Consider the following 14,090-nt stretch of genomic DNA (forward strand, 5'->3'; position numbering starts at 1 on the left):
GGCGCCAGAGATCGCAGGGGGGGCGCACAACTTTGTCTGCTCTGAGGTTGTGAGGTTACCAAAATTATATTTGTGCACATTAAATGTATAAAATCCCAATACCACACCCAACTGGATAATCAAAAGTCTTTATAATCCAAATTGAATGTATCTTTGGTCCACATTTAAATTCATTAAGCTTTTTATCACCAACACCCCTATGAGGTAGGCAGGTAGGTAGGTAAACTGTGTGTGTGTGTTTGTGTGTGATACACCTGATGACACAAAAAAGGAAGAAATGTATCTATATACATTGTAAAACAAGAAGAATAAGAGCAAAAACCTACAACTGTTGTTTATTTTTGCAAATAAAAGTTTGTAATTAATCACTTTATTCTTTCAGTGTATGCGGGTTGGGGTCGGGGGGGGCCTGGCTTGTCTTCGACACAGGCAAGGGGGGCTTCAAGGAAAAAAGGTTGGGAACCACTGGTATAGACTACGGCGAAGTGTCTGTGGGAATGAGAATAGTAGGTCTCTTGAGAGTAAAACATCAGCGGTACACAAGGAAAAGTGCCTGAACGACTGCTTTTTCCCCCGTTTTTTGTAAAACCTAATGCTTTTGTGAACTACTGCTTCATATTGGCCTACTTAAAGCTGCTGTTGGTCTAATTCCTTGAAAGTAGGTCAAACCTGTTGTGATTAGCCACCACCTTCGTTTTGCTTCCTTCTTCTAGACAGAAAAATAATTCAGGGAGGAATTCAAACATGTTACATGTGGCGCTTGTGGGGGTGTCACTGACGTAAATTGGTGATGGTATTTTGTCAGTGTTCTCTGCTTAACAGCAATCAGCAACTGATCCCCTGGAGCAATTGCATTCACTGTTTCACATGACTACTGGAAATGGACTGAGGAGGGAGGAGAGAACGGGTGTGAAATAAGCAAGACCAATGTGAGGAGTCAGAAAGAAAGACTACATAGAAAGCGAGATAAAGAGGTCAGTAAGGAAGAAACGAAAGAAGAGGTGAAAGGATATTAAAAGGCTTTACATTTGTCTTCATACGTGTTATAGATTAGAGTTAATTCATTTAACTCAGCTTGCATAATGTAGGAGTCCTTTTTGTTTGGATTTATTGGTATCAGTATTCATTTGAAGCGCCCATACATTTTTGATCCACTTTTCTATACTACATGTCATAAGACTGCCACAGTGTTCAGAGTGGGTCGTCACAAAGAATTTAATCGATCACCACTCTCAGTGGCTTACGTAATGTTTTATCCAGCTGTTTCACAATGAAAAACATCAGCCATTTACACCAACATTCTAATGAATGAAACAAAGACATCTTGCAAAAATCTATGTAGTAAGAAAATATTTACTGACACTGATGGTGTGTAAGACAGAACCATCCTGGAAGTCATCTTTAGAAATGGTTTGGAAAATAGAGTTCTGTAGTAATAAGTCCTAAACTTGAAAATCATTTAGCATTTGTGCGCTGTCAGTTGCCTTGTGTCATTGTTTTTTTTTGTTTTTGTTTTTTTTTTTTAAATCTTTTTGGTTAAATGCCTGAAATAAGATATATGGTTTTGACATAAAAAACAACACTAAATGTCACATATTTTTAATTTCAAAGCACTTATGTGTCTTTAAAACAACAGTTGCCAAAAAGTGTCTGAACTCATCTACTCACTAGTCCGTCTTTACAGGCAGACTAGTTGCAAACTATTCTAACTTTATCTTCATACTTGTACATTGATCAATTGGTTGATATGATGTAGTAGGCGAGTGCTGCGAGTGGAGCCAGTAGGTAAATTCAATTCTGACCAAAGACAGTTCAGAGAGGAAAGCATCTTTTCCATTGAGAATAACTTTCAGTGTTGGTCTTTGTTCTTCTTTTACATTATTCTCCATCTGTGATATAACAAGATTTAAAAATATATAGCAGCAGGTTGCGTCGTTAGCGACTGGAAAGTCAGATTTTTTTTTTTCAATAAATAGTTGTTACAAGGAAGTATTGATCTTAATTGTCATTGAGCAAATGTTGTGGCAATAAAAGGGATCAGATCAGGAAACACTGAAGATTTTACCCACACTTCAGATTGACTGTAAGCATAGGAACATGTGAATTTGACACAATTCAAACAGCTGCAACCAACTTTACACATGAGCTATATAATACTGACTGGTTAGCATATGTGAGTGGTCTACACATTGCCTTTGTTTGAGCCACTCTGTTGAACATGATGTCAATACAGCTCAGCGCAGGGTGCTTTGGCCCTGTTCACACTAACTGCATGGATACTGCATAGGTGAGCTCAGGAATGTCCTGCTGCAAATGCATGATCAAACAGACATGTACAACATAAAACACCAAAAGCTAATATAATATGATTTAAGAAGCATTACAAGTAAGCATGTGGATGAAAAAGGATAAAGGGGCAAAATGTACATTATGATATACAGTATATCAGTGATTCCCAAGCAGGGGTGTTTTTACCCCAAGGGGTAGTTGGAGAGTTTGTAGAGTTGTATGAGATGTCCACATATAGAGTAATGCAGCGGTGATGTATTATTGTAGAATAACGCAGAAGTTAGCATGGCCGTGGTTCCATCAACAAAAACCTTATAGAATTTTTTTAATTGATCTTCGACTATTGCCCAAAATAAGCTCAGTGGCAAACACAAGCTAATGATTCTTACATGTTTTGTCTTCAAAGATGAACACTTGCCTAGATTTTGGACAGCTAAGGTTAGGCTCTACTATGAATGAATCAATCAATCTATCAACTGTTAAGTAAGAGTTAGAATAGATTGTGCCCAAAGTCGGCCTGTATAGTGAGTAGATGGGTCTCTGCGTTCGGCATAATGACATTTATGGTCTCTGACAACTTCTGTAATCAAACAATCCATAATTCAAACATGGGGTATTCACTGATGTACGTAAACATCTTTTAAATCAATTAAGCTTGTCATAACCACAGACCTTACTTCAGGCATTCAGTGAAAAAACCCTTTGAAGAACCCACTGAATTCAAGACAAGGCAACTGGAAGTGCAAAAAATGGGAACTGATTTTTGGGTTCAATAACTCATTGCTGGAGTATTGAGACAGCTAAAACTATTATTTGCAGTGTCACTGAAATAAAGATCCCATGATAACTAGTTAAGCGAGGAGATGAAATAATTACCAAAGAGGAATGGACAAGTGGTCCAACTGTATGGAAACATTAAAATATCCACTTTTATATCCACTTTTATCAATTATACAGTTGACGCACAAATGGTGGAGTTGATGATGGGGTTCTTGAGTTCATCTGACCAGGCTGTGGAGGTACACCCAACAAAAACAGTTGGGAACCACTGATGTACGTCATCCAGCCACTGTTTCATTTTTCCAAACTGCTGCCATGTGTTCAACAATGGCGCCTTTTCTCCTTACGTACACATTTCTTTACATTATACCTTAATATTTATATGCAGCATACACAAATCCAAAAAGTTTTATTCCACATTGTCTCTCCCACTGGCCAAAAATAGATGCAGAGAGGTTGCCAAATGTTCTGTGCAAGACCGTGAGCAGTCTTGCATTTCTCAGACCCTGTTGGCACATGATGACAAAAATGAGAATAGCGACTAAATCTCAATTGTTTAATGGAGACAAACACCCTCTTCCCTGTGAGAGCATACAGCATATCACAGCAGCCATGCTGTCATTGTTGGTGGTATTTTCACACGCAGTGTTTATCATAAATATGGATTCATTTTCACCCTGTGTACAGTCTTTCCTCACCATGTCAATCTTAAGTGGTATAGATATAATTTTCGTGCACTGAGGCTCTTTTATGCCCAAGATTATAGTTTCACACACTTCACAGTATGGCTTTATGCTTCATTTATATGATTACATGATATCAGTTACTGGCTACACAATACATTATGATATGTGTTTGTTGATGGAGGTTCTCCAGGTCATGGTAATTCTAAGTGCCATATCATATGCAACTGAACTAGACGTTTCATCTCTCATCCAAGAGGCTTCCTCAGCTCTAACTGTCGGGGAGTTGAAGATTCACACAGGGTTTAAAAGCCTCCTGCTCCCCTCCAGTTAGTTAGTCTAGTCGATATAGCACTTAGAACATGATATGTAGGAATGTTTAGCCCAGATGTTTTGATACTTTGGTAACTAATAGAGTACAAACATCACCTGCATTGTTACAAAGTCGAATCTCTGGTTTTGATTTTCGTCATAAGATATCTGATTTTTTTTGTGTGTGTGTGTGTGTGTGTGTGTGTGTTTGTGTGTCACTCTCCCCTCTGAAGGCTGCTGCAGACATGTTCCTGTTTTTGTGCCGATGATGAGAAGTGGGTCACATGCTTGAATTATCCATTTGCAGGGTTGCATGCATTAGTGCCAAGGAATTGCATTACGTGGGAGACTTCTGCTAAGGAGACACAGAGGCATTTCTGGAGGATGGCAGCCGAGCAGGGACGCACACAGCGGAACGGACGCAGTGACGCTGCGGCCAACGAGCCGCGCTCCTCTCCCTGCACCAGCCTGAAGGTACATAGACTAACATGACGAGGATGAAGGAGCAACAGCTGACACCTATTTCTCTTATGAATACTTTGTGTGTGGATGTGTGTGTGTGTGGTGTGTTGGGGAAAGGTCACATGCTTTCTTAGTATGTATGCTGGTGTGTGTGTGTGTGTGTGTGTGTGTGTGTGTGTGTGCGTAGAGACCGGCACTAGCTAAATAACCAAATTAAAGCAACAGTCCAACAAGTCACATCCACCAGGATGATGTGCGTGTCCAGGAGGGATACTACATATCTGTTGTTATATAAAGGCACAAAAGGAGAGGAAGGAAATTATTCGTACTGCTTCTCTTCTATTCACTTTTTATGGTCCTATGACCTGCTACCATCAGTAACAGTAAAGTTAATTGCTGTTGTTGAACCATTTTGGAGTGCAGGCATGATTGTAGGCTCTTTTGAAAGATTACAAAACTGATTTTTTTTCCCCAAACTGTCAGAAGATCTGTAACTGGCCTTTAACAGAAGTTTTACAAAATATCCAGGCACCTGGCAATAGAGGGCCATTTTGTCCCCCCAAAGTACTCCAACGTTCGAGTAGCATACACATATTAAAGTTGGTTTATTTCCTTATTGAGACTAACTTCATAGATATAAAACAGTCAAATTCAGGTGTAAAAACAGCTTATAGAAGGAGAAAATGCAAAAAGGAACTATAAATTCCATACTTATGACCTAAAAAACTGAATAAAATCATGTATGGGCGGACATTTTATTGGCTAAATGATGAGTCATGTTCCCAGTAGCTGGCTTGTAAGTGGCGCAGTAGAGAGGGGAGTGGGTCTCCTTTCTACCTGATTGTTCGGTGGCTGTTGCAGGTTTCAGGGCAGGCATTTGACCAGTTACCTATCTGTTTCAGTCAGGTGTCAATCTATAGGTCAGAGGTTGGCATCCATCGAAGTATGTAAAAGCATACACAGTAGAGGTTTGTTGCTGTTTTGTTGCTAACTTGATATACTTGATTTAATAATGTGTATTCACAGAGACAAAGTTCTTGATACAAGTAATAGGAGTCTGCAGGAGCTGACATGAGTTTTAAATGCACTCCAAAACCATATGTTTACATTTGTATATGGAATTAGCACAAAACAGGCTTGTATTATGAATTATGACATGGTGAGAACAAATATTGCTCATTGCCCATCCGAAAGTACTACAGTTTAAGAATATAGAACTATGTAACCACAAGTGTTACTTAAATGATTACGTAGTAACCCAACAGTGAGATGCGTATGCATGTGGGTTGGATGGAAACAACCCAGAAAGATTGACAGCTTTTAATTTGATCAACAGGTGAAGTTTTTTCTGTGCCTTAAAGGTGCAAAGGGCAGTTCTGGAGAATGATAACTGCTTGTTGATTTTCCCAGCACAGAAGATGCTTTGGGTCTGTGGATTTTAATGATGTGGTCGTTGGTTATGCACAGAAGAAAGATCAGAGAGATTTGTGTTCATGACTGTTTATTATTGCTAGCATTTTAAGCTCCGCAGTACAATTATTGTATCCTATGGCAGTCAGTGTGTTTGTTAGAGCTTAATTGTGTGACTTAGTCACAGCTGATGAAGGCACACACTGATGCCGTTGAATAGAAAATGTATCACATAATTTTTCAAAGAGGAAAACAAAAAGTTCTGAGTATTTTCCTGACCCAGTTTGCCTGATAATAATACTTGTGAAATCATGTATTGGCATAGTTCCTTTAAAAATGTGCCTGTAGCATTTACACTACAATCATCTAATATGGTTTTGCACTAATGTTACATGTCTGGCATATACATCTGATCAATACAGTATATGAGGCATTCAGTCTATCATATAACTTAAGCCTCGTCTTCTCCCAGGATACATTTGTAAGAAGACAAGGGTGCACAGTGCTGATGCTTCCTTCATTCATTTGCTCACAAAAGAGAACTCAACAGATTGATTCCCCTGTATTGGTCCTGCAGTTCTGTCATGTTCTTTGCATTTGATGGACTTGTCACTCGTGCTGGCTCAAACGCCAGCAGTTCCAAAGTTAATTATTGGCCTTGGAAGCACAACTCAATTGGCAAGTGAATTTCCACTTATTTCCTGTTATAGATCACACTTCATGGTCTTCATCTACAAATTAAGTCTGTTTGCTTCCTGACAAAGACTTCTGAAAAATCTCTAATTATATGTTCACATCATCATTAATAGTTTTTTTTTCCTTTCCTCATTGGTATTGTCCACACTTCCCAAGATGCATTCACATCAAAACACATGCAACATGAAACGTATGCAACTATGTAGGAAGTGTAGAGTAAATATCAACATTAACCTTTGTGCATTTATCGTAGCTCCCTGCAGCAAATGAACACAGCAGAGCAGAAAACAATATGGCTGCAGCTGTGACACTAAATGACTGATGACAAGCAATGGTAAATAACATTATGTACATATGATGAAGATAAACAGTGCTTTTCAAAATATACTCATTCACTATGCAAAATAAGAAGACTACTCAGTCAATAGTTTGCCCATAATTAACCCTATATACTAATGACATGCTGATTATTGTGCATCCCAGATGACTTTATGACCTCTATTTTAGGTAAGTTTATGTCTTTAATATACCTTGCAGTGGTGGGTTAATTGGAGGTGACAACAAAGGTTCAGAGTTGGATGTGAACCGAGGATGTTGTGGCTTATGGTCACTGCCTTAACCCCTGTGCCACTGAGATACCCATTTAGCCTCCTTCAATTTTGCGACTATTCTATGTTTAAGCATTATCATTAATTGTCCCCTCGTAGCCCCTTTAGCTGCTTCTTAAGAAAACAGCTATGTTTTCTACTGTGTGGACTGTGTGACTGAACTACAATGCCAGTTGATACTGGTCATGTGCATACAGTAGAGGGTTCACATGTATCTTAACCTTTCCAGAATAAAGATGAAGACCGTTTAAGTTAAGAAGGTGCATGCTTTTTCCACAATGGTGTAACTCTTGTGTCCGTCTCCTCACCGCTGTGAAAATGTCATAATGGTTATCAACATTTCCTTCTGAGGAAAGATAAAAAAACTAAGGCAGAACATGACATGAATCTCATATTATTATAAATAGACCTCCTGAGGCTTTTATTTTTTTCTCTTTTCTTTCCCTCCACCTCAAACGACATAAAAAAAATTAAAAGTCCAATTGGCTTTAAAGCATGTCTTTGGCCAATGACATGAAAGTTAGCAAAACCTTGAATGAGATCAGACACTCTTGTTTCTTTTTACTCACATGAAAGTGATGTGAGACAATGGTGTTCAAGTGGCTTATAATAATACAGTGGTAGGACAGAATTTTATTTCTTCTCAGAATTGTTTCTTGATCGGCTGGGTGGGGCATGGCACAGCCTGTTTCCACTCTAATCCTGTGCTATGCTTTTTGTTAATTCCACCATTAAGACACCATTTTTTGACATAACTCAAATAATAAAAAAAAAAATGTGTGTGTTCGTCTGTGTGTGTGGCGGAGTCCAGTGTTAGTCTAAGCGTATTAGGAGTGTGACATCAGTAAGCTTAGAACAAAAAGCGGGTCACAGGTCAGAAGGAGGCTTTGTCAAGCAGTCTGAGCGTGAATCTCTTTTCACAGCTCTTTAATCCCACTGAGGCCACTGTTTATTTGGCACCTGCTAAGAAAAAATTTAAAGTACAGAATGAAAAATGTCACAATGCATGCCATTGTTGCAAATTCTAAATGAGCAGTTAGGTGAGAACCAGTAGCCAGTTTGCTTAGCTTAGTAAAAAAAAAGACTGGAAGCGAGGGTTAAATTACATCTAGCTCTGAGATCCGATCACAAGTGACCACTCAAGATGCTGTGAGACGCATGTTAATGTCAAGGGTGAACTGCCACACTAGATCACGCTTCAGTTTCTCAAAAACTTCTGTTAACTTTTACATTTTAGGGCTTTTGTCCAAAGTCACTTACAGTAATTCATACATTCATATGCTGATGACGGTGGCTGCCATGCAAGTTGCCGACCAGCACATCAGGAGCAGTTTGTGTGTTCAGTATCTTAACCAAAGACACTTCGACATGCCGACCAGGCGAATCGAATTAGCGACCTTCCGCCCTTTTCAGCCACAACTTTTCACTTTTGACCCTAACTCCCCCATGACATGCACATGTGATGAGCTGCTTTCATTGATGCCCCACAGCCAGCACTCATGGTTAGCATGATCTCAACTGTTTGCATCAATGGGCCCTCTGCCATCATGTCATGTAAATGTAGACTCAAGACAAGTTGTTTCTCATACAGAAAGACTTGGAGCTACTATTTTCCTCTTTAACTCTGTTAATGTGGTTTTTCCAGCACTGGTAGTATAGTCAGCTGCTTCCAATTCAACAGTCAATGGTCAAAAGGTCAAACTGAGTCCTCAATGCTGATTATTTGCACTCTGTTGGCAATTTAATTGAAATCTTTACTGTAGGTGTATGCGATAACCATTGTTGTGTCTATAAACATTTCTGTAATGTGACTCTCATGTGTGTTGCTTTTCGCATGTCAAGAGTCATGTCCATGACTGCGAAACCGTTACTTATTTACAAGCGCTGAGGGGAGAAAGAGATTATAGACATGAAGTGGAAAGGCAACACAAAGGATTTATTCTTCCTCTGTTCACACTCTGTTCAGAGAAATCATTGTAGAGAAACCGCTGACGTCTTTTTTCACACAGCCAATTGGTAACGAGGAGGAGAAAGAGAAGCATGGAAGGATTAGGAAAGGATGAAGAGTTGTGTGGCCAGGCAGGAAATCTGATTTTAAGAAGGCGGGCCAATGAGCATGATTTGTGACATAAAAAATGGTTTGGAAGCTGATCTTGGTCCAATATTCAGCAAACACAATTGTGATGTTGAAACATAAAGCCTCCAGAGCACATACACTAAGAATGGATTTTTTATAGTGAAGTAGGAGACATATTGTGGCAATCAGTGTTATATTACACATTACTCTCAAAAATCGTAATGCCTTACATTACATGATTACTCCCTTAAGAAAGTAATTAGTTACATTACTAGTTACATTACTCGTTACATTTTTTCTACTTGCTCTATAAAAGAGGTAACATTTCCTCTACTATGTACGAGGCAACAAGCCTATTCATCTCAGATTTCGATGTTGTCAGTACCTTATGGTTCTGTTGAAAAGAAAGTTTTGGCTGCTTGCTTGGCATCTCATTCATGTTGCTCCACGGTTCCTTAGCAACAAATTTTGTGTGTGTGTGCTGTCTCTGTAGGTGCTTCGTTAAGTTTGAGGTAGTGTTAGCAGCAGTGGAGAGAAGTTGTCAACACGGGCAAAGTGTGCACCTTACGGTCAAGTTATTTTCCTTACGTTCAACAAATTCAAAGTAGTGTTTGTATCTCCAACCTGGGCGGCTGTGGCTCAGTGGGTAGAGCGGGTCGTCTAGTGATCGGAAGGTCACCAGTTCGAATCCTGGCTCCCCCTAGTTGCATGTTGAAGTGTCCTTGAACAAGATACTGAACCCCAAATTGCTCCTGATGAGCAGTTGGCGCCTTGCATGGCAGCCTCCGTCATCAGTGTATGAATGTGTGTGTGAATGGGTGAATGTGGCATCTGTTGTACAGCGCTTTGAGCTGTCGTTAGACTGGAAAAGCGCTATAAAAATGCAGACCATTTAACCGTCAAAAGTGGCTTTACACAGCAGGGGGTCTTCAGGCAAGTCGCATGCAACAGCATGTTCTGCTCGTGTTGTTGATGCTGCCATTGTTATCCCATCTTCCCTTGCGGGTGGCGACTAACCAGTCGGTGATGGTGAAAGATACCTTGTGCCAAAGCCCAACCAATCACTGTTCCATTATTGACGCCCTCCCCCCCAGCCCGTTGTGTGTGATGCGTGCAACTATGCTGTTAAAATTGATTAACCTAGCAATGAGACGTAAGTAATGAGCTTGGCGAACTGTAATGTGATTACTACATTCAGAACAGTAAAAGTAATGTGATTACAGTAATGCGTTACAGCGCATAGTGTTACACCCAACACTGATGGCAATTAATTAAACTTGGTGTTAACGTACAGAACTCTCCAGTTCAAGAATTTCAATGTGTTACTTGCAGAATTCCAACTCCAACACCAATAATGTTAGTGTCTGGAAAGCCATAGATAATTCAAGTTCTGCATTTTCTTGATGTTGCAGCTGTTGTTTAGTTTAAATTTCTATTTCTCTCGCCCCTACTCTGTGCTTAGACTCTGGTTAAGTTTAGGCAAAAAAAAAAACAAAAAACCTCAATGATGTTCAGGAAACATCATGCCTTAGTTACCTGTTTGGAGCTCCACAAACTAGGCCAGAAACGTCCCAACTCTCTTAAAGAGGGCAGGTTCTGTTGCCGCAAACACAGCTAGCCCGGGAGTGGCATATACATATCCAGGGGTGTCGCGCTTCTAAATGTTGAAAATAAGTTTATTTTTATTGTTTGTTTATTCTTTTTTAAGTAATAGAGTGCTGATGTTTAAAGCTTGATAAACTCAAATAGCTCTTGCTGGGGTATTACAAAAAAACATGAATTAATTAAAAGCTTTAAACTTAGTCTGAAGTCTCTCCTGCCTTAGTATTGGATAAGTCAGTGTCAATTAAAGACGCATTAAAACGACTGCATTTTGTAGATAAAGTACAGCGCAAGAGCCCAATTTTGGTTACATCAAAGCAACAACTCTTAAGAGATTGATTACTTTGCATTTGAAAGAATCTAAAGAGGTAGTGGAATTAAATAAAAACTTTCAGAAGATGTTTCATGTTCATCATGGTTTGGGTTTATGTTTTTGTTGTTTCCTGTTTACTTGGGTAAATTTACACACATGTCATGTTTTGCTTTCCACTTCCTGTCTTTCCCTTGATCGCTTGATATGTTTCACCTGTCTCTCATTAGTTTGCCCTCCCTTGAGTATTTTCCTCTGTATTTGTCAGTTTTTGTCCTCACATCAGTCCTGCATTTCCCGACTCTTCCCTGGTCCTGTTTTTTTTTTTCTTTTCGCCTGGTGTCGCTTGTCTTGCCTTTTGCTTCCAACATGCCTGTCTCAGTGTGGCTGCATTCGGGTCCTCACATTTTTCAGGCCTTAACAATTACGTTGATTATTTATGATCTGTTTTTCTTGGATTGTAAATGATGTGTAAGTAACTGAGTCTGTTGTATATATCTTATGATGTAAAAAAAAAGCCATAATCAACCCATTTTGTTGTATTATGTTATTAGTCTCATTTAATTTTCAATGAGGAACTGACATTTCCTGTGACAAGACACAAAAATGTTCTGTAGCGGGTTTCTGGACTACTTTGATGTAAATGAGATAACTGAGTTAGTCTGGCATCTTGGATGTCTGCCGTCAATGAGTCCATGGATTAAATTCAGTTAAGTCATAACTTTTTGTGATGTGACCCATGTGTCTATCAGGCTGGTCACACTCGAATGTTATTCTCTGATTGCTGTTGAGTGTTCATGCTGTCTAACCTGCGCTTTGTGTTCATCTCCATCCCTCCCATGCTCCCTTCACTCGGCACCAACCCCATTATTTTCGTGACGTTGGCACTTGTTAATTCGTGACAGTGGACCAGTGAAAGTAGGCTAATGAGGGGAGTTCATTCATCGTAGCAACCAGTGATATCACATAAGTGCATTTCTTAGTGGACCAAAGACAAGTGTGAACGTCACGCATTTACACTCAATGATAATAAGTGGTTTACTTAAGTGTTTTTTCACGCTCGTGCATTTTAATGTACAACCCCTACCTTTGCTGCTCTTTTTTCTCCTCTCACTCTCCTCTCCCAGATGTTTCTGGTGGCTTTGTCCTTTGCCTATTTTGCAAAGGCTCTTTCAGGGAGCTACATGAAGAGCACAATAACTCAGCTGGAGAGGCGCTTTGACATCCCCAGTTACCTAATAGGTGTCATTGATGGGAGCTTCGAGATAGGTGAGTGGGCCTGCCAGTCACTGCTGTTATTTTGTTGTTCTGTTTGCAGCCTCTGTGTCATGGGCTCCCCTCCCTCCTCTCTTTATGTCTTTGGGACAGAAATATGAATGGGTCACAGAGGTATTCAACTGCAGATAAAGGATTCATCAGGCTTCCAAGAAGAGGACAGAGGGGTGTGTGTGTGTGTGTGTGTGTGTGTGTGTGTGCGTGTGCGTGTGCGTGGTGAGTCATAGTGTCGAGCAGGTGTCAGCTTGGGCTTGAAATTACAAGTTCGAAAATGAAGAAGATCTGAGGATGAGGAGTTAAAAGAAGTGAATTTATCTCCTTGAAGCTAGCTGCTCAAGGCTACATTAGATGCTACTAGCACAACAAACCCTAATCTCCACCCAATATTTGGCTGTCTAGTTGCATAGTTTGAAATGCAGGCGCCAAGTTTTGACGAGGAAGAGGAATGTGTGGAATAAAAGAGACAATGTCCTCTATCTTGGACTCGCTGGAAAGTGGTACACAACATAACACTAATCGCTAGTTTCTGACTGATGCAGTCGTCATTGGACGGGGCATTGCTATCTTGACGCATCAGAAAGTCACTGTATCCTAGGCGGCTGAAAACCTGGTCTGTTTTTTCCTTCTATTTAACGGGCACATTATAAAGATATTAAGATCCGCCTACACAGGCAGGTACCCATCGGCGTACCCTCTGCTGTACTAATTAGGGCGCTGTAGGTGTAAACTTGACAAGACAGTGATAACTCTCCAGAAAAAGACAGAATGAAACTTTTACCTTCTGAAATTAGTATTTTTCAGCAACTCTGATGGACCGTTTAACTAGCGAGAAAGGATAAAACACGTTATTTTTCTCATTCTGTCCATTAGTACAGCACCTCTATTCACCCTCGTTCTTCAAGTTCTATTTTAGGGCCTGTCTCTTTAAGACCCCCCTTTCCCAAAAGCTGAAGGCACTCTTTCTGAATACTGGTGGCTTTATAATCAAAAATACCAGTAATCTCACTTTCTATAATTTGGGACCTTTAAACTGTCTGTTGCAAATCAAACACTGTCAAACACTGAGGAGGGCAATGCTTAATCTGTGGCGTGCCCTAGGTAGACTGTAAGCAACATATACATATAGTATATTGGATGGATATAACACCATGAGGAACATAAACATGTAAATATACATACAATTTGGTGATACACACCACTACTGTACATCCTGTGCATAACCTGTTTGCTCTCAGTAACAGTGAAGAATTTGGGTTGGTAGAGCGGGTGTCCCACGTGTAGAGGCTCTGTCCTCGCTGCAGCAGCCCTGAGTGCCCTTTACTGCGTGTCACTCCCCCTCTCTCTCATCCTATATACATACATATGTATACATATATATATGTGTGTGTGTATATATATATATGTATATATATAAATAAATAAAAAAAACACTGAGGAATTCTTGATGACGTTCAGCAAAATGTGTTCCCAGATTGTCCACTGACCAGTTTATAGGCCAGTTATATATGGTTAGTCCATTCAACTCAAGTGTCTCCTGGAGGTTATGAATCATACAAAGCTTGCAGGGCGAGAGTAGACCCAAAGGG

At 39.9% G+C, this 14,090-nt stretch overlaps 1 protein-coding gene across 4 annotated transcripts in view; it reads left to right on the plus strand.

Moving 5' to 3' along the window:
• LOC115565932 (solute carrier organic anion transporter family member 1C1-like) overlaps positions 1-14,090 on the plus strand; it is a 46,065-nt gene that overhangs the window by 16,020 nt on the left and 15,955 nt on the right. For 2 of the 4 annotated variants that reach the window (XM_030391625.1, XM_030391615.1), the window contains exons 2-3: positions 4,372-4,538; positions 12,357-12,498. In XM_030391625.1, coding sequence (XP_030247485.1) covers positions 4,449-4,538; positions 12,357-12,498 — 232 coding nt within the window. In that variant the 5' untranslated portion in view covers positions 4,372-4,448. Of the gene's footprint in view, positions 1-4,297; positions 4,539-12,356; positions 12,499-14,090 lie in introns of all 4 variants that reach the window. The other 2 variants (XM_030391606.1, XM_030391635.1) reach the window with 1 other exon arrangement.

Source organism: Sparus aurata, chromosome 2 (genome assembly GCF_900880675.1).
Source record: "Sparus aurata chromosome 2, fSpaAur1.1, whole genome shotgun sequence".
Classification (NCBI taxonomy): domain Eukaryota; kingdom Metazoa; phylum Chordata; class Actinopteri; order Spariformes; family Sparidae; genus Sparus; species Sparus aurata.